Source organism: Guillardia theta (assembly GCF_000315625.1).
Source record: "Guillardia theta CCMP2712 unplaced genomic scaffold GUITHscaffold_19, whole genome shotgun sequence".
Lineage (NCBI taxonomy): Eukaryota > Cryptophyceae > Pyrenomonadales > Geminigeraceae > Guillardia > Guillardia theta.
In genome coordinates, this window is record NW_005434655.1 from 923,292 (window position 1) to 946,983 (window position 23,692).

The 23,692-nt window shown below is 49.1% G+C and overlaps 7 protein-coding genes across 7 annotated transcripts; 2 read left to right on the forward strand and 5 right to left on the reverse strand.

The window, feature by feature from the left end:
* Window positions 1-1,118: 1,118 nt before the first annotated feature.
* GUITHDRAFT_136362 (hypothetical protein) lies at window positions 1,119-5,977 on the reverse strand (the record flags this gene model as incomplete). Its single annotated transcript, XM_005836139.1, is given in 25 exon segments — window positions 1,119-1,199; window positions 1,330-1,468; window positions 1,519-1,594; window positions 1,654-1,720; window positions 1,772-1,840; window positions 1,895-1,907; window positions 1,999-2,063; window positions 2,112-2,171; window positions 2,220-2,310; window positions 2,473-2,538; window positions 2,588-2,631; window positions 2,680-2,756; window positions 2,806-2,879; window positions 3,225-3,305; window positions 3,382-3,461; window positions 3,600-3,689; window positions 3,779-3,854; window positions 3,874-4,002; window positions 4,049-4,110; window positions 4,235-4,300; window positions 4,577-4,663; window positions 4,711-4,791; window positions 4,937-5,008; window positions 5,292-5,516; window positions 5,573-5,977. 25 exon segments carry the CDS (start codon window positions 5,975-5,977, stop codon window positions 1,119-1,121), a joined length of 2,376 nt encoding a protein of 791 aa, XP_005836196.1.
* A 1,154-nt stretch (window positions 5,978-7,131) lies between these two features.
* On the reverse strand, window positions 7,132-7,953 carry GUITHDRAFT_157468 (hypothetical protein; the record flags this gene model as incomplete). Its single annotated transcript, XM_005836140.1, has 1 exon — window positions 7,132-7,953. One exon carries the CDS (start codon window positions 7,951-7,953, stop codon window positions 7,132-7,134), a length of 822 nt encoding a protein of 273 aa, XP_005836197.1.
* A 4,000-nt stretch (window positions 7,954-11,953) lies between these two features.
* On the forward strand, window positions 11,954-14,097 carry GUITHDRAFT_68256 (hypothetical protein; the record flags this gene model as incomplete). The annotated part of the gene is made up of 6 exons (XM_005836141.1): window positions 11,954-12,953; window positions 12,998-13,302; window positions 13,489-13,526; window positions 13,573-13,691; window positions 13,893-13,956; window positions 14,004-14,097. The coding sequence occupies 6 exons, from the start codon at window positions 11,954-11,956 to the stop codon at window positions 14,095-14,097; spliced, it is 1,620 nt and encodes a 539-aa protein (XP_005836198.1).
* Window positions 14,098-15,247: 1,150 nt separating this feature from the next.
* Window positions 15,248-16,050, reverse strand: GUITHDRAFT_151647 (hypothetical protein). Its single transcript, XM_005836142.1, has 2 exons — window positions 15,877-16,050; window positions 15,248-15,656 (listed from the first exon to the last, which is right to left on the reverse strand). The coding sequence occupies exons 1-2, from the start codon at window positions 16,018-16,020 to the stop codon at window positions 15,300-15,302; spliced, it is 501 nt and encodes a 166-aa protein (XP_005836199.1). The 5' UTR covers window positions 16,021-16,050; the 3' UTR covers window positions 15,248-15,299.
* Window positions 16,051-18,752: 2,702 nt separating this feature from the next.
* GUITHDRAFT_105292 (hypothetical protein) lies at window positions 18,753-21,291 on the forward strand (the record flags this gene model as incomplete). The annotated part of the gene is made up of 20 exons (XM_005836143.1): window positions 18,753-18,760; window positions 18,808-18,821; window positions 18,861-18,936; window positions 18,988-19,039; window positions 19,084-19,114; window positions 19,160-19,222; window positions 19,278-19,315; window positions 19,362-19,433; window positions 19,480-19,570; window positions 19,613-19,698; window positions 19,746-19,800; window positions 19,848-19,899; window positions 19,991-20,057; window positions 20,109-20,183; window positions 20,234-20,539; window positions 20,718-20,808; window positions 20,853-20,914; window positions 20,961-21,109; window positions 21,158-21,211; window positions 21,261-21,291. The coding sequence occupies 20 exons, from the start codon at window positions 18,753-18,755 to the stop codon at window positions 21,289-21,291; spliced, it is 1,473 nt and encodes a 490-aa protein (XP_005836200.1).
* Window positions 21,292-21,710: 419 nt separating this feature from the next.
* On the reverse strand, window positions 21,711-22,321 carry GUITHDRAFT_136365 (hypothetical protein; the record flags this gene model as incomplete). Its single annotated transcript, XM_005836144.1, has 3 exons — window positions 21,711-21,881; window positions 22,025-22,202; window positions 22,257-22,321. 3 exons carry the CDS (start codon window positions 22,319-22,321, stop codon window positions 21,711-21,713), a joined length of 414 nt encoding a protein of 137 aa, XP_005836201.1.
* A 655-nt stretch (window positions 22,322-22,976) lies between these two features.
* On the reverse strand, window positions 22,977-23,464 carry GUITHDRAFT_151648 (hypothetical protein). Its single transcript, XM_005836145.1, has 2 exons — window positions 23,440-23,464; window positions 22,977-23,386 (listed from the first exon to the last, which is right to left on the reverse strand). The coding sequence occupies exon 2, from the start codon at window positions 23,372-23,374 to the stop codon at window positions 23,096-23,098; it is 279 nt and encodes a 92-aa protein (XP_005836202.1). The 5' UTR covers window positions 23,375-23,386; window positions 23,440-23,464; the 3' UTR covers window positions 22,977-23,095.
* Between the last annotated feature and the right edge of the window lie 228 nt (window positions 23,465-23,692).

Below are 23,692 nucleotides of genomic sequence, written 5' to 3' on the forward strand. Positions count from 1 at the left end.
TAATATCACATCCATTGGCTCAGAAGTAGGGGTTAAACAACCTCGGAGTATGGGTATAATCGAACCAATTAGCGTCTCCGAGGGGTGGGTGATCAAAATTGTGGTTGATGGTAGCGAGCCAGGGGTATTTGGGGAAAACCTGGTGGAGGAACATACCGTATTGGACGGTGAAACACGGGGAAAGCAGGGGGTGGGTGCGCCATGGGTCAAAAAAATTGAGTGAGTAGGGGTGGTTGTACTGTATGTCGTGACCATGTTTTTTAAAATCTAAGCAGAGGAAAGGACATGGTGTTGCTGTAGTACCGGGTACTGCCCGTGACCCGCTGTCTCCCACGATATGCACTATTAATTATAAGGGTGGGGTTATCTGATTCATGGTCCCAGACATGTAGGGTCCTGCTCAAAGGCTAGAAGTAGTTGTAAAGGCTGACTCTATCAGAATTTTTTTTCGTCAGGAAGTCGAGTAAACGTGAAGCGATGCGATCCCATGCTACAGATCGCATCGCTTTCTACTTCACTGGGAGTAAATGAAAAGACCCACCCCCTCAATCGTGGAGATGAGAGGGGTTATCAGTAGGTACGCATTTACCCGCCCTCAGCCATATGTTTTCATATGTTATAAATTTCTAGGGTTAATTTGAATTTATAGTTTACAAATCTTGCTTCCAACCATTGTGGCCGGGCATTTTGGATTGGACATCGGTCACGGAGCGAGCCCGACCCTTTTAAAAAGTCCACGAAGGGGTGGGGTAGGGACATGAGGACATGCGATGGAAAAAAAAATGGTCCGTGAGATGTCTCTGTGGATCACGAGGGGACAGGGGCAGCGGTCGGAGCACTACCCCTGTATCATTATGATAAAATAGGGGTGGTCTGAGGAGCACGATACCGACGGGCAAAAGGGTTCTATGTTTTACTCGTTTCAGCCCGTGCCCGGTCGAGTTTAAAATACGTTTTCATCACCGTTACTGGCAGTTATTTGGCCTTCTTGTTGTGCTGCGCTCAAAGTTTTAAGCTAAAAATGAGAACTTTGAGTAAAAGAACAATCAACCACCCCTCATCCCCTCTCCCCCATCGCTGTCCCCCAAAACTTGACTTAAAATTAGACCTTGTGAACTTTACAGCAGCCACAGCAGCCTTGGTAGTGTGATCATCGGATATCGGAACTTGCGGGGCCCGGAGTCGAGGGGCTTTGGAAACTAGGAAACTATGATGGTACGGTATGTCACAGTGTAAGTTGACCAGCCTCTCTCTCAGTAAGCCATGATGCGGGTCCGAGGTCAGTCCGAGCGAGGGTCAGCTGAGCGCAGGCTAGTTTTCATTACGTACAGGTGGGCCTAAAGCAGCTGTGGTGCCATCGGATGCTATCGGCGGCAAGCGATCAAGTTCCTCCAGTGTCACACCCGCCTCTGTGAGCTTGGAGAGCAAATATGCCTCCTCCAGCTCTTTGTTGCCTTGTAGCTGCAGCCTGCAAGCTGATGTCACTCGACGAGCATTGATAGCAAGGCGAGCTCAAACCTGTCCCACTCATAGAAAGGAATGGAGACAACAATCAGACCCTCTTGTCGAAGAATTTTCTCTTTCCATCTCGACTCTGTAGCAGGCCAGTGAGATCAGAACAACGGAAATCGCACGAGCTCAAGCGCCGGCTACCAATCGATCGCACATAGCGGAAAGAGTCTCCGTCGGCCACTCGGTTGAAATGCATGGGCCCATCAACCTTGAGAAAGCTCTGAGCTGAGAGCAACTAGTCTGTTCCCTCCCTCCTTACCTCAACCGCCACAATGGCTTTCTTGTTCTTGAAGAGGACGATGTCAATGAGGAAGATCCCGCTCAAGAACTGCGCCAAAGCAGTGACAACCGTGATCACGGAGGCAAGGCAAGTCAGACTTACTCTATACTCCATGCTGTGAGAGAATCGCATTCCTTGTAGACAAGAAGAGACGCCTCTGTCACGAGGAGCCGTAAGCCGGCGCACAAGCTTGCATGCAGAGAAACCTGTGTGTGACAGAGGAAGGGGGCAGCTTTCTTTCCTTCCAGGTCGCTCCAAGTTTCTTGAGCACCTTCACACGGGTCACTTCAAGTTCTCCAGGACGGCATAATCATCTGACCTGTCTCAGCTGTCCATCATGTTTCTCTGATTTCCGTAATGGCGAAACTGCGACTAGAGCCTGAAGAGATGCGTCAATGTTTCCAGCAGCTCCTCTACATGCGCTCACTTGTGCTATCTGGGTAAGATTGGCTGCTCGACATTCGTCCAACCTTGCAAAGATGGGCTCTAGCAGCAACTCGATGTAATCAAGCCGCTCTCTGGCATGCAGCATTAGCTCCTTCCTCCTTCCCTCCTCCTTCCCTGCCCTTCATCCTCTCTCATTCCTCCTCCCTCTTCCCTCGCGGTTTCTATCTCTTCTTCTGTGCTCTTTGATCCCCATCCGCCCCTTTCCCTCCACTCTTGTCCATTTTCTTGGTTACCTCCCCAAGACCACGTGAATCCATAACAAGCTTGACAGGTCATCAATATCCCCTTTGCTCAGCTGCCTATTTTAACAGTCAGGGAGAAACGAATGGACTGTCGAAGAGGTTCAACAAGGTAGCGATATAGTCTTCGAGAACATGCATGTGAGAGAATTCCTGCATGTCCGTCAGTTACAAGCGCTTAATCCAGCATCTTGAGCTCACGTTCTCAGCTTTCATACAACTCCATGACAGCGAGGAGACGGATGAAAGATCCCAGCCGGAGCGTTTCAGCCATCCCTCTACCCGGCAAGCGTAAGGTGTGTCCGAACAGGACCGGAAGTTTCCTACCTTCAAGAAAGAGACGAAAGCACTTGTCTTGGATCACTCTCGCACCTTTGTAGCAGCCGCTCACTGTGAATGCCCTGAAGCATTTTTCAGTTTCTTCTTGCTCACTGATTTGTTTCCTCCCCTCCGATGCGCTTGGCCCTCGCTAATCCGCTTGCCGTCTTTGCGTGAACCTTCCCTCCCTCCCTTCTGTGGCTCCCTCCCTCATGTTCTTTGTGGCTCCCTCCCTCATGTTCTTTGTGGCTCCCTCCCTCATGTTCTTTGTGGCTCCCTCCCTTATGCTCCTTCTTCGACTTGCCATCTATTGTTTCATCTCGGCTCTGCCTTTCAGCCTCGAACCTCTTTTGCTCGCCTCTTTCTCTCTCCTTTCTCTTTCTTATCCTCCTCCTCGGCTTTCAACTCGGTTGAGCCTCCTGCATTACCAGATCGCCTTTGTGAGTTCAGAAGGAGAGAAATTCTTGAATTCTCTGCGGTTGGGGTGAGAGCGAGAAGTGGGAGTGAAGCTGGCGATGCAAGAGGAGGACGAGAAGAACGAAGAGGAAGCCCTAAACCCTAAACCCAAAGGCGCTTTAGGCTGACCTTCTGCTGAATTCAGCAATTAGGAGCTCAAGGATCGTCATGGAAGAAGGCGAGCTGTAGAAGAGAGTGAGCAGTTCCAGCTTGACTGAGCGTGCCATCACCGAAGGTAGACGATAGTCCAAGCGATCGCACAGAGACTCTGACGTGAGAGAGGGGAAAGGGGACGACGGAACGGAACAGGAATGTCAGAATGAGCAATGTTTCTTGAACGTGATTACCTTATTCGACACCTTTGACGTAGACTTTGCTTGTAGGATGCACGATGAAATCAGCTGCACCATCTCTACTTTGATAGACTTGGATGGAAGCTAAAGAGCTACTTAGTGGACAAGAGGGAGCGAGAGGAGGAGGAGGAGGAGGAGAAACGATAGTGAAAATGCACAAGATCGACTTTCACCTTAAGGATATTGACCAGAAGTCTGCTGCAGGTTTCGAGGTCCCACACCCTTTGCATCCTCTTTAGAGCCCGTCCACTACAACGATTCGAATCACCTTTTCTTCGATCCAGAGTCGCACGATCGGAGGCAGTCTATGAGGAGGGTAAAGAATTTTCTCCCTGCCGTTTGAATTCCGTGGTCATCCTCGGCTTCTCCAACGTCATGCAGCTCTTGCTCTCTACTCCTGCGGTACAAGGTTCATCGATGCAATGGGGTTGGAAGGGAGCAACTTGTCCATGCCATCCGATTTTTCCAGCTCCACGTCATCCATCTTGACCACGTTGGAAGTTTGCTGAAACGTCGCAAACAGCGAGAAAGATCTTGTTAGGATGCAAAGGCTGTGATTGTTGAATTGATCCATCCCTCGGTCAAGGATTTCCTGCCTCAGAGTTTAGCCTGCCCTTCGTCTTTCTGACCTGCTTTGCACCTGCTCGATTGAACTCACAAATGACTCCTTTGCGAAGCCTGTCGACGTGTAGGACCTGTACAACGGTCAACTGACAGAACATCTGTGTTCTCTGCACCATAAAATCACTGAAAGTCCTTGTTCGTTAAACTTATGCAGCCCTCGTTTTGTAATCTGATCATGGAGGAATAAGCGGAGGAAAGGACGGGGGGGAGGAGGAGGAGGAGATGGAGATGGAGATGAGGGGGGAAGAGGAGGAAAAGGAGGAGGAAGGAAGAGGGGGAGGGGGGGAGGGGGGGAGGGGGTGGAGGAGGAGGAAGGAGGAGGAGGAGGAAGAGAAGGGGATTTCGACCTCCTCTTCGCTGACTTCAAACAGGCTCTTAAAATTCTCACTGCGTACACCAATAGTCGCAACCGCCCAGAGGACGTTGCCGATACCCTTGACCGAGTCAACAGATGAACTGATTGTGCGGAGAGACTTTTCACCTGCTCACTGAAAATTGAAATGCGAGGGCTCAAAATGCGCTGAGCAGATTCGACAGACTGAAAGGAGTTCTTCTTTCGCGCCTGTTGGAGCTGTATGCAGGGAGCAAGCAAATGCTCCTGGAGTGAATCGTCAGGTGCTTCTAAGGTTGATCAGGCAAACAGGCGCAAAAACACAAGAGCAAGGTTCTATTCTCATTGTGGAAATGTGTTGAACATCATTTCATACCTGAAACTTCAACAGCACTGCGTCGGAGGTGAAGCCCACTGTAGCGAAGGCCCACAGAATGTTGCTGAGGGACTGCAAGGCAGTTAGGGAGATGCAAGAAGCAACAGCATGAGCACTTGAGTAGTGAAGAGCTGTAGGTTCATCTTCAACAAATCCTTCTCCAGTCTGAGAGCAAATGCGGTCACGATAAGGCAGAGGTACGGGGCGTTCTATTTACCGAGCAAACAACTTCTTGTTTGGAATGTTGAAACAGGCGAAAGACCATGCGAGACTTCCAATGGACTGCGAATAGAGTAAGGTAAACTGTCGTCTTTCATACTTGCAGTCATAGAGATGATTTCGAATCTGTACTTACCACATGCCGGAAGTACATGAAGCCGAGAGTGATCAAGTGATCTCGGAGATAACGGATCAGCCCCAGAACATCGCTGTCTTGCAGGCGAAGCTTTGCAAGTGCATGAGCAAGAAGAGGAATGATGTCTATATCAAGCTCTTCTCCCCCTTTCAACACTCTCTGATTGATTCCCCTAACCAAAGCCACGCACATCGATTTTTCTTTTTCTGAAAGTTGCGCCGGGGCCTGCAGGAATGTTCATGAAAATGAGGGGAGAAAAGCGGCGGCGATGTTACAGATACCTGCAAGCGCGACATTTTCTGCAAGGCATGCACACCATCTGAAAGACTCAGAGCCAGACCTTTGCTTCGGAGAGCTTGAAGGACATCGAAAAGATCCTCCGAGCTTGTCACCTCGTTGATCTGCTCGCGGACGCTCTCGCAGTGGTCATCGCAGCCCTGCTGAAAGGACAGGAGCCTCGGCTGCTGCCAGGAGGTGCTCCAGGGCCGACGAGACCTCAGTTGCTTCACCGGCAGCCAGGGGATTGTTTCTCCTTTACTCAGACACGAAGTTGAGAAGTTGAGAGCAAATCGGTTCGACCTGCTCGACTTGTTGCGATTCAGCTGCACTACGACATGATTGCACCTGCTGTTGATGACATTCCCACAATTCAGCGCAAGCCTGCGGCCATGAAATACGCATGCCATGACCCGTTAGTTCATGCCTTCAAACCCAGCATGTGATTGTTTCCATGCATGTTTGTGCCAAATTATCCGCCACTGAAGGCGAAGAGAAGGGAGAAATGTTGAAGCTAGCCGTGTTTTGACCACTAAGACTTACAAGATTCAGTTAATTGAGCGCGTGTCGGGCAGCCCATGGCTGATCCAGCCCCTCGATCATCGGGTTACCCTCATGCATCCTTCAGTGCATGATCAGCCTTTGATTATCTTGAAGCATCGCAATGCACCGCGACTCTTCTTGCTTTGATGTTCTCCATATTCCTCCTCCTCCTCTACAGCCACCTCTGTGCGAGTCAGCAGCTCAGAACTCGCTTATGTCACCATCTCGCACATGTCGCAGGGTTGTCGCACCCTGCCAGGCTGTTGTCGCGGGGTGCAAAGGACTTGGGCGCCGGGCCGGCGGCCGCCGCCCGGCCCGGGCCGGGGGGCGGCCCCGGCGTACTGAGGCCCCCCGGCCCGGCCCCGGCCGGTACGGTCGGATGCGTTGGGCTCCGACTCGGGCAACCGGCGCCGGCGGATGCCGGGCCGGACGCTGCCAGGAGGCTCTCCGAGGGTCAGGCGGTGACGGAGCACTGGCAAGTTTGTTAGACTTGTACTGTCAGTGTGCCAAAGCAATGCCGTAGACCGGACGGACACTGATCGGCATCATATCGACCAAGTTAGTTGACGCCCAACAAGACAGTCACAAGTTTTGCTCAAAACCGAGTTTAATGCACTGTGCCACGAACTGACCAGAATTGAGGAGAGCATGAGAGATAGACTGTATGCTAGGATGCATAATGTTCAGCGCCGTACTCGGTAGTAACAGGCTCGGCTGCTATCTCGGACTGGCACGGCTGTCATGCGACAAGTTTGTGAGAGTTTGCTGGACGCCGGCCCGCCCACTGCCGTGCCGCCCGGCACCGCCCAGGCCGCGGGCACGGACTCCGTGCCGCCCGGCCGCCGGGTGTCAGTGTGCCAGTGTAATAGCCTTGAATTGGCCCTGAGCCTCCGAGGCTCACTGACTCGTATGAAAGTTGTTTTGATTCACCGGACTTCCAAGGCGCCAAGTTTCGACAGTTTTCAAGCCTAGGCCCGTTCAAGTTTGCAAAAAATTCATTACTGTATCATAAACAAAAAAGTTACTGCATGATTTGTAGCTGCTCGTAGCATCTTGCTTTCAATGCCATCAAAAAGACCCCAATTCCTCCACGGGTATACAACTCGTAAGCAGTTTCAATTGTGGTTGGCGCCCGAGTCTTACCATCCGTGTTTTGGATAGTAGTCTTGATGACGTCCATGGGATACACTGGGAGCCAACACGCACATCCGCTGAGAGCGCCAGCCAGGAGAGGAGCAAACATGCCAAGACCTTGAATTACCTGTTGATTCATCAATTGTGAATAAATGACGAAGTAAATTCCATAGGATGGAGTCTCCCGCAGTATTGTGGGTCCAAGTCCTCGAAACAGAAAGCCTTTGATTCCATCTGATCCAATGATAATGCGAGCACATTCTAGTTCAGATTTGTAAGTTCCTTTCTCAGCAGCTTGACACATGATTTTGATTCTCTCTATCGGATTTACAAGAAAAGATGTCACAAAACCTGAAAATAATGCAGCACAGGTGAGTTGTGCCAAAGGAGACAGGCTTGCAAACATAGAAGTCATCTTTTCTGCGTCCAGCGCAGCACTATTTGCCGAAAATGCGACAGCTTTAATGAATGCCTGGCCAACCATCATGGTAGAAACTCCCCCATAGAATCCACCAAGGCCTTCTGTTTTCAGTACTTGGATGATGATTTGCTTCATGCCCACTCCCCTTGCCTGATCCTCCTTTCCTTGTCCAAAAGAATACACTTGTGCTTTCGTTTTGAGGGTATCGAAAGGAAATGCAGCACCTACCCCGACCGCACCTCCTAAGGAACCAGCTACAAGCGCTGCTAAGGCTGGAGGAATGGCCATGCGTATGGTTTGAACACACCCTTTCTTTCTTGCTTCCCTATGAATTCTTGGCAATCCTCCAATATGATTTGTTTTCATCGAAATGGATGTCGAAGAAGAGATAGACGAAATGTAACCCGGTAAACAGAGGGCTTGAATTGCTTCGGGAAGGAATAAGGCAGACGCCAGAAGGAGCATCAAATTTGCCTTCATGGTCCTTCGTTTAGACGACAGCAATCTACACAAACATTTCAGAGCGACTTCGATATGCTTCACCTTCCCCATCAATATGCGTCACCTCCCCAAATTCCGTACCGCACAGATGTACATTCCATTTCAAGATGCGACTTAAGTATTATCAGCCCCTCCGGACATGCATCGCATCAAACAGGTGTAGAGACAGTTTCTCAAATATGTCTTAAACTTCTCAACCATCGCTCATCGCAGCTTCGCTTACGCTAAGCTATCCTCCCTTGTGCTTCTATCACTGCTATTTGCGAACGCTTTGCTTGCTTGTACCATTCAAACTCCATTACTCTACATCGAGCTTTCTTTCCATCCCCACATCCTTGGTAGAACCTCCCCGATCCCCCACGCTTTCCCCCTCCTATATCCCACCCTACCCCACCCCACGCCACCCCACCCCCAGTCTCATCCACCCCCATTGCTTCATTCTATGGAAAAGCCACGCACCCACCCTCAGTGGGACACCACCCTTGAATTTTGTCAAGTACCAGAAATTTTCAGCAGCAATGACTGATAATAAAACATATTAAGTCTACAAAGAAAGATCTTTTGGTACCTCTTGCAGTACTGCTCTGCCATGATGATGAGTAAAACAGTGTACCACAGACATACAGAATATGGAGGCCTTCCCGCGGCCGCCCCGACGGGCCCGGCCGGGATTGTGATCGAGTCCTCTTGGTGGAGAGTCAGATCGTTGAGTAAAGTTGTGTTTGCCTGGCATTATTATAGTACCCCCTGTTGTCCCTGGCTTTGACCGTCAAATAACTAGCTACGAAGGGGTAGGGGTACAATTCTGAACAGTAAAATACATATAAAAAACGAGGCCCCTGCGCAAGAATTGCTTCACTGATCGCTCACGTTTCAATCGTTTTTCTTGCTTCAATCTCGTCTTCGATCTCGTCTTCGATCTTGTCTTCGATCTTATCTTCGATCTTGTCTTTGGATCCAGGTCTCTCCAGACATCTCTTCATTTTCCGTAACAAAGATATCGTGATACCTCGGCAACTGCTTGCCGCAACAGCATCGCTATCTGCAAGACCCGTGAACAGCAGACGAAAATGTTCAAGAGCATGCGAAGGAAATCAGTAGCATGCCTCAAGTCCGAAGATCCTGAAAATCAAAAGCTTGACGCACCTCCATCAAAGCACTCTTCGATACGCCGCGCTTCAGCCGTTCCAGCTCCCTCAGATTTCAATCCAACGAAACCAGAGCCATTGGAGACAAAAGTCGCAGAGGCCTCAAGGAAAAATCGGTACGGCTGCCCATCTAGGCTGAAGCAGCTGATATGCTTGGCAAAATCTGTAAAATTTATTCGAAGCGAGAGAAAAGTGCGTGATTCTAGCGGCAAAATATTGAACGTGGGAACTGGAGCGCTCGAAGAAAATGAATTGACAGACGAGCAGCAGGGATGAGCTTTTCCAAAGGTCACCAGGAACTATTTCAAATTCGTTTCTCTACGAGGATCGACTATCAGTGCAATTTTGATGGATGGCAATGGTCTTGGTGATTGTCAACCTAGGGAAAGAAATTTTGAGGCGGTCACTTAGTGCCTAGGTCTTGTTTGGTTAGTCCAATCAGTCATTCCAGCTTAACGAATCAAGCAATTACGTTCGTCAAGTCCTAAAACTCAGTAAGACTTAGACTGCCATCTATATATAGTAGCCTGTTTCCCTCTGAGTTCCGCGATTCAAATCATAGTCCAGGATACAGGAGAATCACACGATCATAGTAGTGAATCTATGGAAATGTGGGTAATTTTGAAGGTGATCTGTGAAATGTAAGCAGAAATATTGACTTCCTCTCATCGTTCCTATCTTGAATTCTTCAAGTCATGCACAATAGAGTTATGCTATCAAATTTGTCAGTCTGCTGACTTAAAAGTCATACACAAATGAATGAAAAAATTCCTCAGTCCAATGTTGTGTCAAGAAATCAATATTTATTAAGAAAAGGAACATGATGAAAGATGGGAAATGAATTTTAGAAATCAAGCTAGCTCATAATCTCCTCCAAGAAACATGCTTTTGGTGCCTCTGAGACGGTGGCCGAAGCATGAATGTTTTTTTTTGACTTGATGTTCCTCACGGACTTAGCCAAGCAGAGCAGCTGTTTGAGTCTTGATGGGCAACCATACTTGCTTCTTCTCGACGCCTCTTCTACTCTTTTTTCCAATTCTGCATGGTGGTTCGAATTGGTATCATCCTTATGCTGCACCAGCGAAGGTCGACGGCGATCACTTGAGTATACCACCTCTGATTCATTCAAAACCAACTCAGGCAAGGATGATCGTCTGAAAGTCGTTGAGGGTCTCATATTTGTCGAATGAATCATGTGTGCCTGCTTGCAAAATCCGGTTTCTATAACGTGCGAGGTACAGCAAGCCACAGCCTCCTTATGTAAGGATTGTGACAATGTGCAGGAGTAAATTACCAGGGAACTGCTGACATGTCGGAGGTTGCTTAAAATAGATTTAATACTATATAAGGTTTTTGTGTTCTTTTAATATATATATACAGACTCACAGTTGGTCACAAGATCATTGCTTCGAAAACTCCGTGCCAGTCAAATCAGAAATTGTGTTATCTACTTCAAAGTTTCAAAAACTCAAAGCGAGACAATTTCAAAGATAATAAAGCAATTTCAATCTTCAGAATTGCCTGTCAGTGCTGGGGTCACGTTACTATATCAGATATCGGAGTCACTTACAGGAAGAAGAGTCGCAAGCAAAAGGGCACACTCGGATCATAGGATAATGACGGACGGGGGCCGGCCCGGGCCGGCCCGCGGGGCGCTGCGGGGGGTTCAAGTTGCCCGGCCCGGCCGGGTCCGCGGCGCGCCGTAAGACACAGTTTTTGCTCAAGACAGATTTTTTGCCAAGTTGTCAAGTTGTCTGACTGAGTCTGAGCCTCCGTGTTTCGAACGCCGCCGGGTGACTACGGCATGGTCGGCCGTCAGACTCGATTGCCAGTTGACTCCGAGCCAGTGTTCCGGAACGGTCCGTCACCGGCGGGTGGAAGAGTCACGGGCCGGGTCACAGTGTCACTAACGCCGCGGACTCGGGCCGGGGTTTGGCTCGGAACTTCGGAAACTTGGCCGCCGTCAGTCACAGCCCGGCCCGGCCTGAGGCCAAGTTTCCGAAGTTCCGAGCCAAACTCAGAGTCACGCCAAGTTTCCGAAGTTCCCTAAACCCGGCGTTTGAACCGTTGAACCCTAAACCGTTTGAACCGTTGAACGGACTCCGGGACGGTCCGATCCCGGCGCACTCAGACTGCGAACCGGTCACGGTGGTCCGTTTATGTGGTTTCAATAGTATTGTCATAAACAATACAAAACATAGAACTTGAAATTTGCAGAGTTTATTGCACTGAGTATCATAGTGCGCCAGGGCATGCATGCGGCGGTTTCGTGATGTAACCGGCAGGCATTTGTAGTAGGTTTGCCCTTCTTTTTCAGTCAATAAAGGGGATCGTAGTAACCATCTTGCAGGAAGTTGCCATGGTTGCCTGCGGTAAAGATGGTGGAGAAGATTCAAGCAATAAAGACAAAAGGGAGATGAGGCAGAAGTGAAGGGAATCCAAATGGACCCTCTGCTGGGCATGACTCAAGGTCAATGTCCCCCTCACAGCAATTAGCAAGATATTTCTGCGCAAGGCATTCGACGAGATCTGGCCCAGAAAATTGGAACAGATCCTTGTCGTATCTCGCTTTGGGTTGGTGTACCCGTAACTCAAAACAATTTCCACTCGACGAGTAAGGAACATCAAGATAGGTTGAAATGGAGAAGGAGGATGAACCGCGTTGGAAAACTCCGGAGGTCAATGATGGTAGAATCCTTGTAGCTCGCCGCAACCTTCGGATCCATCAGAGAAATCACAGCTGGGGAAGTGAGCAATACCTGCAGAAGGCCAGCAGTAACAAAGGATTTGATTTTAGTCAGCTCGACTTGGACCAGCTTGACGATGAAACTGAAGGAGATCAGCCTCGTGATGCTAAGACAAGCATCGGAGGATCGAGCGAGGAGGAGGAGGAGAGGCCGCCTTCAAGAAGATGGGAGCCTTCTTCTTCGCTGCACTGCATCTGCATGGTCTCAGACTTCTTCTACCCTGACGCGGGAGGAGTTGAGAACCACATGTACATGCTCAGCCAGTGCCTCCTTCAGCTCGGCCACAAAGTGATAGTTGTGACACGAGCCAGAGGTAACAGGCAGGGGGTCAGGTGGCTCACCAACGGGCTAAAGGTCTACTATCTGCCTCTCATGCCCATGCCCGACGTCTTCTCCTCTGGACGAGTGACCTTGCCGACACTGTTCAGCTCGTGGCCCATCTTTCGCTTCATCTGCATACGAGAGCGAGTGACCATCGTCCATGGACACCAGGCGTTCAGCATCATCTGCCATGAGAGTTTGATGCATGCAGGAACAATGGGGCTAAAAGTGATCTTCACTGATCATTCTCTCTTCGGCTTCTCTGACCCTTCAGCTATTCACATGAACAAGGTCCTCAACTTCACTTTATCTTGCATCAACCACGTTATCTGCGTGTCGCACACAAGCAAGGAAAACACAGTTCTGCGAGCTAGCATCGAGCCATCGCACGTTTCCGTCATCCCAAATGCGGTAGACACATCAGTGTTCACTCCGAACCCCACGGCGAGGAAGAGCAACTGCATTACCATCGTTTGCATAACACGGCTGGTCTACCGCAAAGGAGTCGACCTGATGGTGGAGATAATTCCTTCCATCTGCCAGCAGTTCGAGCATGTCAACTTTGTCATCGGTAAGGGTGCTCGTGTCTGCTCTTTTGGTGAGTGGTGACGGCAGGTGGCGACGGGCCGATGAGGGTGGCGCTAGAACAAATGCGGGAGAACCATCAGCTACAGGACCGGGTAGAAATGCTGGGACACGTGCGGCACACCGACGTGCGGAATGTGCTTGTGCGAGGACACATTTACCTCAACTGCTCGCTGACTGAAGCATTCTGCATCGCAATCCTTGAAGCTGCCAGCTGCGGGCTGCTGGTTGTGAGCACGAGAGTGGGAGGAGTGCCAGAAGTAATGCCCTCACACATGATCAAGTATGCTTCACCTGACGCAAACTCCCTCATCGAGGTAATGCAGCAGATAATCGTGATGCAGATGATGACGATGATGATATGGAGGAGGAGGAGGAGGAGTAGCACGAGGAAAGAATGCCTTGAAAAAAAAGTTATTTGAGATATGCATTTTTGACATTTCTTGTAGGTACTCAAGGTTGCGATCAGCAAGGTGAAGGGCTACAATCACAAAATTTAATCTCACCCACGGCTTTGATAGGATGTGAAGGAGGTTGTGCCATCCGAGTTTCACGCCAAGTGATTGTTGTGATCGCATGAAATTTCTTTCATAACCTTTTGTCAGCATCAAGAAGATGTATTCGTGGCATGATGTAGCCAAAAGGACTTGTAAAGTCTACGACCGGGTGGTGCAAGACAAGCCGAAGCCATTGCTGGAGAGGCTCAAGAGGTGCCATTCCCGAGGTGATCTTCGTATTTCGTTCATTTCGTTTCTGGTCACCAACGCCCCCCCCCTTCGCTTTTGTCTCCTTTCCTCTGCATTACCTGGCCTCATCTGCTCCTTCAGCACTTCATTGCTTTTGCGTTTGCTTTCACATCCTTGTATCCTTCTCTCTGGCTACCGCAAAGAGATCATTTTCGGTTCCGTACTCAATGGTATCTCAGGTCCATTTTTCGGCATCTTGATTGCTTTTCTCGTTGCTGTTGATTTCATAGTTTGGCAAATTATGTGAGGTTTATAGATGGTTTGCGCCTAACAACTCAATTCGTTTCAAGTTGTTGGATATACCCTGAGGAAGATATTGAGATCGCTGTGGACTACCCCTATCATCACAACGTGTCGTCCCTTTTCTTGGTTTCGTCTGCCTGACCAGTTGTTCTTTAGGTTAATAAGCAAAAGCAAAGCACAAAGCCTATCGAGCGCATGTGAAATATTTCTTCTCCTCTCCCTCCTCCTTCTTCAAAACCATGTTCTGCTCCTCCTTTTTGTCCGTGTTGTCGATACCCTCCTTTGTCTCCTCCACCCTCGTTGCCGTTGTTGTGATAGTCATGATCATTACCATTACCACCACCGCCACTACCACCAACATCAGGCTCCTTTCTTTGAACACATGAATGCCCAACACGGCCTTCTTTGCTTTCTTGGTTTGATGTTGTTATGACTTGCCTGACAGAAAAGACGCGCCTCGTTCGGAAGCACCTCAAGCTTTACCCCCGTGAGCCCCATCAGCTGTTCTTGCTTGGGCTGACCTCCAATGGCAGTCAGAGACCTCAGGCTAGGAGAGCACTTGTGGGCATGTTTGAGGAACAAGGTTCAGACAATCCACTTGCAGTCCTTTCTTTGACTCTCTCGCAGTCAACGGAAGGGATGGAGAGGATCTTCTTCCACCTGTCAGGGCAGGTTGGTCGAGCCAAGAGGTGAAGAAGGTCAACTCAGAGGAAGCGATCTCGTCCTCGTCGTCAGGTAGTGCATGCTTCATTTGGATCTGTACTCACAGAGATGAAGATGCGGATTTTGACGATGGAGAGGAGGGGACAAGAGGTGATTCTCGTTTCAACTTCCTGTTGGTTTACCGAATTCTTAGATTTGCTGGACACAAGCCTTGGACGCGACGAGGATGATACCAGGGGAGGTGGGAAAAAAGTCGGAACCGAATCTGAGCATGAGGGGATGGTGAGAGGTTTTAAGGATGGAGAGACGAAGGAGGGATTAAGAGAAGGAGACGGCATTCAAGCCTCACTTCATGAACCGGGCTGGAAGAAGTTTCTCGGGCCCGTTGCAAACAATCGGGAGTACTAAAGAATATTTTGAAACGAACATCACTACACTTTTACAGATAAAAGACACAAGAAAAAAATCAGCTTCATACATCAACCAACTAAACTTGAACGATCGATCCAATGCACAAAAGCCATTACAAGAGGAAGAGTTTCAGCGGAACGCAAGGGTGTCAAGGGCGACAGCAAGAACCCAAGCGCAGCTGAGATAGATGAGGGTCCTGCAGACCCTGCCAGTGGTTCGACATGATACACTTCATTCCCACCTTATGCTACAAGTCTCCCTCCCCTCTCTCATGGCCTCGTGCCCTCTGAGCGGTTTCCACCAAGAACGCCTTCCAGCTGCTTCGGGTCTCTTGCGCTTAACCCGTTGCTAAGCTGGAGAGGAGCTGAACCGGAGTCGTCGAGTCCATAAGCTGCCTGCATGGCCAGGCTCGAAGTCATGACCTCAGCCTGCATCACAGCCATGGTCCCTCCACCGCCCGTTCCTGAGAACGCCTCCATCTCCTGGTCATCTTCTCCGACGTCTTCGACCACTTCAACTGGTTCACGGATGGAGGAGACGTCTGCGTCCTCTTTTGGCACTACTCCTATCAGTCGCCGATGTAGAGTGATCTCGATTTCCCCCCTATATGGTCCTCGAAGAAGTCCCTGTAACAATGCCGACGTCAGCAGTTTCATCTCACACTCACCCTGCCTAACTTTCTTCTCATAGCTCTACTGATTTCCTTCAACTTCCGCAGTCTTCAATTCCTTCTCCCTACTCGCGATTCTTTTCTACTCAAGAGATCAGAACTAGATAAACTACCCGAACAAAGCCTCTACTTGCTACATTTTTCTCCGCTGTTCCTCCTCCCTCTCCTCATCTTACCAGCGTGACTGGGGTTCCTGGTTCTCCTGCACATCGTCGCAGCACATGTTCAGGCAGCCAAACAGGGAAGTTATCCACACTCGTGATAACATCACCAACTTCCACCCCTCCCACTTGAGCCGGCATTCCAACCAACAGCCCCATCACTACCACCTCCCCCCTGTGCGTGACGTTCAGCCGCAGCCCTATGCCCACCAGAGAAACAAGCTCAGGCCCTCCTTCATACTGGTTTGCACTTTCTTCTAACTTGCCAGGACGACCAACGATGCGTGTGATGGTTTTCTTAGGAGGGTCCAACCCCATCTGCTCAGCATCTGCCCTTGATATTCTCACTGGTTGCATGCTCCAAGTGTTCTTGCGCACCCTTCGGACGTATCGCTCAACATCTGTAGGGTCGGGATCCGGAATTCTTCCACGATCGGTCCAAGTGCCCAGAAACAACGGGAGACCGTCACCGTAATCTACCTCTCTGTCAGCCTCAATAATCTCTCCTCCCCACGCATCATGCCACGGGCGTCCGTGTATCACACTATCGTAAATTTCCATGGCAGCCAAGTGAGCTTCGTTTCCTGCAACGAAGGCACTTTTGTTGTCTTTGATCAAACATGCTTGCACTGTCATTTTTGCTTCCTCGTCGACCATGAGACCTCCTATCTTACAACCTTGAATCGTACAACCGTTGACTTCCACTACGCTGGCATGGCATGCACTGATTCCGATATATTCAGTATTTTCTACCAGACAATCTTCAATGCAGACTTGTGACAGTTGCCAGCATAAGACACCCCACCCCGACAGACTGGAGCTATCAGTCAACCCTCCCAGGGTGCATCGTCTCATGTGCGCGTCTGGGCCCGGAAAATGATCAACAATTTTACCACCTCCTCGGTAACTGTCATCAAAGACATACTTCCCTCCACAGCACCAGACGGCCTTGCTGAATTCTCCCGTGCACCGTATCTCGCACTCTTCAACTAACCAAGCACCACCTTCCAAAAAAAGACAAAAATCGTGTACAGTCGGTTCCTGATACCAAATTCTCATCAGTTGTAAAGTCCCCCCGCCTTCTTCAGGCTTCCATGTTTCTATGTCGACTGGCTGCTGCAGCACCACCTTTCCTTTCAACAAGGGCTTTTCGCTGCCCGCCAGATCTCCTTGCAACAACAATTTCTTGTTGATCTCAATCTCCGGTCTGAAGTGCTTGGGTTCATTGCCGTGAAATAGTCCCCCTTTGATTAAGTGCTCTCCAATCTGATGTTCACCTTCTCGTAAGGTAATTACCTGAAACAATGTCATTTCTTCACTCAAACTCCAACAACTTACATCTGGACTTCCAGCTGCTTGAAATGCTTCATTCAGTGTTGGAAAGTGATCCGGAACCAGAACCCCAATGCTTTTCTTCGGATGAAAGGATGCTGAACTTCCAGTACCCTCAAACGAATTCCCCAAAGAATTAACTGGTCCGGTCGAGCCCAAGCTGAAATCATAAAGGTCGCTCACCACAGCTAAAAGAAGGAAGATGGGAAGATGCCATCCGGAAGGCAGTCTTCGCCTTCTTGCAAACTTATGCTGCATTTGCATCTTTCCCGGCCTGCTGACTCTGAATTCTCACAAATTCTATCTCAGGTCAATCAAAGCCTGTTCAACTTGAGATTCCTGTCTTCGACAATCAAAGCCGACTTGCCGTCCAGTGAAAACCAGGAGGGCTGTCAGGAAAGGTGGGGGGGACAGCGCCCCCCCCCTCAGTAAGTGCTGAAGAGAGCGGCTGTCCAACTCTTGTCGCTCGTCTAGGCTTCAAGATCCTGTTCTCCTGTGCAATCGAGCCCTTGGGCTGTATGTACTTTCAGCAAACTTTCAACATCAGTTCCTAGAGTGTCTTGTGGATTTTCGAAGCTTCAAGATCGATATTAAATGTATCGAGTAAGTTTGATGCCGACCTTCCAAATCTGTTACTTCCAACTCGTATCACTACAAAACAACTCCTGACGCACGAGCAGATGTCGGAGTAGAGACTGCTCGCCTTGAAAGGAACAAACAATCAAAAGCAAGACGGAAATGCTCTATAGAAGTGAAGGAGGAAGAGCAGAGGCGAAGGAGCGGCTCTGCTACCACGCGCGGCTCTTCTACCATTGTGGCCTCCCTCCTCTCCCGCCATCCTCTCCCGCTGGTTGCGCCCGCAGCTGCGGCAGGGATGGTGGTCTGAGTGGGACTGAGGGGCTGAGCGCTAGAAACCGAGCCGGGCCGGGCCTCCCCGGGTCACGGCAGGTCACTGCAAGGTCACCGGTTGAGCCTGAAAATGGCTGTGGGAGTACAAGCAATAGAGCAAGCGCTGATGTGAGTGGGAGGAGGGAGGAGGGAGGAGGGAGGAGGGAGGAGGGAGGAGGGAGGAGGGAGGAGGGAGGAGGGAGGAGGGAGGAGGGAGGAGGGAGGAGGGAGGAGGGAGGAGGGAGGAGGGAGGAGGGAGGAGGGAGGAGGGAGGAGGGAGGAGGGAGGAGGGAGGAGAGAGGAGGGAGGAGGGAGGAGGGAGGAGGGAGGGAAGAGAAGGGGATGGAAGCATGAGATATTTCTGGTAATACAATGTTGAGATGATGGCGAAGGGCTCATGTTTGTGTGTGAGTGAAAACTTGCCAGGGATCACCCTCATCATATTCTCGAAGCACTCTTCTCCTGGCAGACTCTTGGAAATGCTGCGATGAAGGCATGCACACTTGCAGACATCTGTAGGCCTCTGATGTAGTGTCACAGGTGGGATGCTTTGAAAGGGCTGCGACGGCCTACCAAAAGATGCTCCAACTTTCGGCTTCGAACCGACAGCTAGTAGATTCTCTTTGAATCTTCTCTTGATGAACTCAAAGTGCATCCCTGGAACAGGCTGCATGGGAAGGTGCCGCGCACGCAAACTTGGGATGTCTTGCCATCCTGACGGGACAGGAAAGAATTTCATGGTGAAAAAGCTGGAGAATTGACTGATTGATAGGTGACAGTTGCAAAAGTTCATTTCGAACAAGAAGAATCTTGTGCAAGCAAGTGCAATAGAAGCGAGTGGGTGCTCAAGGCAAGGTGATACTGTGAGGTCAAGGTGTCGTGATGTTCTAATTCACTGCAAATCAGAAGGAAACATGAGATTGCAAACACTATGCTCCTTCTTGGAATAATGAATCAGGTAACACGAATCCGAAGAGTCCATATGCTGACAGCAATCGTAAGGAAACTTCGGGTCAAGGTGTTGAGCTGAATGGTTAGGTTTTGATAATTTGTTTCCCAAACTTATTGTCACTCAAAGAAACTTCCGAGATCCAAGAGAGGTTACAGAATTTCAGCAAGCTCACTGCCGATAGTAGCAGTGGTTTGATCGGTTGCCATTCGTGTCGCTCCAATATTCTATGCCTGATTGTAAGCAGATGCAGAAAGGATCGCGTTTTTTGCACGATCCGTTCAGGTTATCCTGCCCTTCTCGATCATGGAGTTTGACGGATTATTCGAAGAAACATGCAAGGTTAAGGAATGTTGTAGAATCGACGCGTAGAAGGATCAGCGATGGCAATGCATCAAACTCGGTTGCCGGAATATCAAAGATTGCATCGTTTGATCTCATGCAAATAGGCGGATGTCCTTCCAGTGTTGACCTACTTCCGTGCTCTTACAGACGCACATGGGAGGAGGAGAGTGCAGGCTACGGCCTGCAATGATCTTGGTTCTTGTTTTTCATCATGCTCAGTTGTAACATCTGCTGCAGGACATGCGCTAAGCACCATTGGTGATGATGAGCTGAGCATAGCTTGGCATAAGAAAGCATTGAGACATCACTTGTCCATCGATGATGTTTGATATGCTTGGATCCTGATTGACTTGTGATGATTTGAGATTAGATTGAGGGCATTGAGACTGACATTGATTACTTGCTCTCTTTGTTTACTCGTCTCGGTTGGTGCACGTGTAGGAATTTTCTTTCTCTGACGTAATGGTTTAAGATGCACACCAAATGCGCCTGAAACAATGGATTGAAGTGAAGCAAAGAATTAGGTGTGGATGGATATCCCTTCGTTGTGTAGAAGTGGATGTTTGTTTGTCAATCATTCACTTCTCGCTGCCTCTCATTGACATCACGTTTCAGCTCTTCGCAAGGATCCTCCTATCGAGACGTTTTGAACCTCATACGATCGATGATTAATGACACCAAGGTAGTTTGTGCAGCATTGGAATGTTAAGTGGTCTTGACTCGTTTCTGATAGTTGGACTCCTCTAACAGTACACCTACGGCAGATCAGTCCGAGGTAGAACAGCTGGAAGCAAACAAGATTTCCAATGTTGTTTTTGTATTGCACGTCTAAAATGTAACTTGATTTTTATACTTCAGAGGGCCAGCGAAGATGCTCTTTCTGCGCAGCAAACTTGGAATGCTGTCACGCCAAGTTCGTCCTCAGTATCAAATTCGGAGGTGGCATTTACAGCAGGAAGTTTAGACGGATGGGAAGCACAGGGTCCTCCAGAGCGCTCGTCTAGTCGAGGAAGCATTCCAAGGGCCGAGTGCATCGTGATCAACCAGGACATACATCACCTTCAGATGCACTCCTCAAGCGAGTCCTCCTTCATTCCGTCAGCCGTGAACTCCTCTTTTGTTAACTTGCCGCATTGGACGAGACATGAAGGATATCTGAAGCAGGTATTCAACTGTCCTTGTGGCAGATATTGCAATGCTCGAGTGTTATACATGCATACAATGGTTTTGCTGATTGCATCATGACAATGGGAACTACCCCGTATACCCTTTCACCCTGCTCCTGATTGATTTTACGAAATGTGTCTTTGGTTTGTTATTTGCTTCTGAGCAGCGTGAGCAGAAAGTCGGAATTTTGAACACTTGGAAGGAAAGGAGGGTCGTCGCTTCACTTGGCATTCTGGAAATTTACAGGAGTGCAGACAGGACTAACGGTCATTGACGTCGAGACACTTTCTGCGTCTCATTTCAAGGGCAGGAAAGCAAGTGAATGATAGGCAAGGAGCAACTCCAGCAGTCGACAACAGCATCACCCTCAGAGTGACCAGTAATGGACATGGTTATCCTTGCTTATGGGACTTCACAGGCGGAGCTAAGAGACTGTGCGGTCCTTTCAAAGCAGTTTGGAAGACAGGTGGTGTTGGGCAGCCCTTTCACCTTTGACTTGCCCCTCCAGCACTTCGGGATCGAAGTAAAACTTCACAACGGCAACAAGATCCACTTTGCGGCGCAGGGGTAGTGGCTGACAACGACAAATCGTCCGTTTCACTGATTTGCAATTAGGGTGATGGAACAATCGAGATGGATTGAAGTCATACAGATGCAATCTTCGAACTGGTGCGAGGGAATGGCTTGTCTGTACAGTTGATTGATGTGATATGCACAGGCATACCAATGCTCGACATTCTGTTCGATGATATCGACATCTTTACGACATCAACTATTGCAATTACATGAGCATTAGTTTAGCTTTCCCAACATGTAATGCTAGCTAAATTTATTTCTCAAACAAGATAGCGGGGGAGGTCTCAGTCATTCTCTTTTATGAACGACTTGAAGCACATTCTCAGAAATCATGGATTTTTGTTCAGTCACTGTTGCTGTCGTACCTTCCTGAGTGAAAATCAGACAGACGGACGGGACCAGATTCCTTGCGTTTCTCTTCCTTCTTTTTCTTCTTCCTCTGCCCCTGTCACGATCAAACAGTCAATACAACTGAAGGAATACTAGGAGGGATACTACATCATCATCACTGTCACTGCTGCTGCTGCTGCTGCTGCTGTCACTGCTGCTGTCGCTGCTGGTTGACGCATCTCGCTTTCGTTTCTTGGCTCCACTATCTGCTTCGGATCCCCTGTATCCACTCCATAAGGTTGTAAAGTTTGAACGAGCGCGAATGCCTGCTGGCCTCAGCTTTCTTCTTCTGCTCCTTCTTTTCACGCTTGAGCCGCTTCTTCTCTCTCTTCTTCTCCTTCTTGTCTTTTTTCTCCTTCTTCGACTTTTTGTCCTACAAACACTGTCAGTGCAGGTTGACTCTGGGGTAAGTGAAAACCTTCTTGCTCTTTCCTGTTAAGTGTTTGTTATTCATACCTTTAGAAAGCTGCAAGTGTGAATTCGCACTAGATCAGCTGTCATACATGGCGATCTTACCTTGCGATTTCGCTCCTCATCTAGAAGTCTGCGGTAGTCCGCTTGTTCCTTCTCAATACCAGACCCAAGCCGATCTGAAAGTTGCTCTTTGTGTTTTTCTTTGAAGTCTTCCCAGGACATCCTTGGCTTTCGGTTGATTAGCGACTCGATGTACTTCTGCTCGAACTCCGAGGTATGCCTGGTTCCATTGTCGTCCTGCCTTCATTGTAACTAGCCGTCGGTTCAGAGTTACCTCACAGGATAATCTTCCTCGGCCTCCTGGCTGTTGAATTGCGGCTTCTTCGACGTTCGCCCCATGGCTAGAATGAGAAGGTGGAGGAGGGGGCAGTCAAGACGGCAGCCTGTCGCAGGACGAGGAGAGGAGGCGACAAGAACTACAAGTCTCAGTTGCTGCTCGCCATGAGAAAGATATGGCTGCCACAAAAAATTGCCGCAATGGGGTTCTTGATCTTTTCTTGATGGGACAACCAGGGGTGGGTCCCGTTTGAGCAGGTAGGGATGGTATATCAGGGGGTGGTGGGTCTGGTGGTCGATCGGAGTGGCAGGCTGCGAGATGGTGGAGGGGATGTTGAACTCGATGGGAGACAATGAAGCCATGCTAGAGAGGAGAAGGCGAGAATCTTCACGTGAGAGGAAAGACGACTTAGAAACCCCCCCGTCAAGATCAAGAGCATATGGTGATGAAGATGATATTGAGGTGAGTTTTCGGACACCTGTTCGATGGTATGATTTGCTTTCAGGTAGATTGTTATGGTCCAAAAAGGAGACAAGGATCAAGGAAATCACGGATGTTAATCTTGACAGTAATCTTGGCTCTCTTTGTTGTCCTTATTTTTTCCCCCCTTTTCCTCGAGCTGGTTGGGTAAGGATATTTCCATCTTGTCGGGAGATTCCTAGATTCAAAGTCTTCTTTAGGTACAAGGATCTAACTTCAAAAATCGTGCTTTGGATTATGGGAAAGCAAGTACTTCAATCAAACTTTTGAGCAATATTAAATGAAAATCCAAAGTTTGATATCATGGTACAATGTATACAAGCGAGTAAATCAAGTTTGAAATTGTTTCAGCATCCTCATGGTGTTGGACGTAGAGAAGATGTTGGAAAGAATCTTGACAATTGGGTTTCATTGCTACCTCCCCCTGTAAGAGATAAATGCCTTGGTCGAATCTTGCCCTTCAAAATTTCCCCAGGCGCGAACTTACTCGTAGTAGATGTGACATGCGGCTGGAAGCTGCTTCTGAACAATGAATGTCCGGCCAAATTTGCCGGGATCTTCGCCATCTTTGAGATTTGGGGAGTCTTAGTTTTAGTGACAAACATGATTCTTGGCTGGATGTCAATTGGTTGCATCTGGACTTCATGCTGTGACGGAAATCCTCACTCATGTGCCAGCATGATAGTTGACAAAACTTCACCTCAGATTGACGCCCGTTTGCGAAAGTTTGATTGCTTTGCAAGCTAAAGCCAAGTCTTCCTTCACTCCTGGTTCTGCCAGCGTCTAAGAGACAGTTTACGGAAGCGGCGAAGAAAAGCGTACGGAATTAGCTTCGATCGCGTGTTTTTGGAAAGCGCGTCGAGAGATCCCCTGCTGCAGGAGATTTTTGCCAAGTTCGTCATCTATAGCATTCAGTCACAACGGATCAAACACACCTGCAGGCACAATGTCTT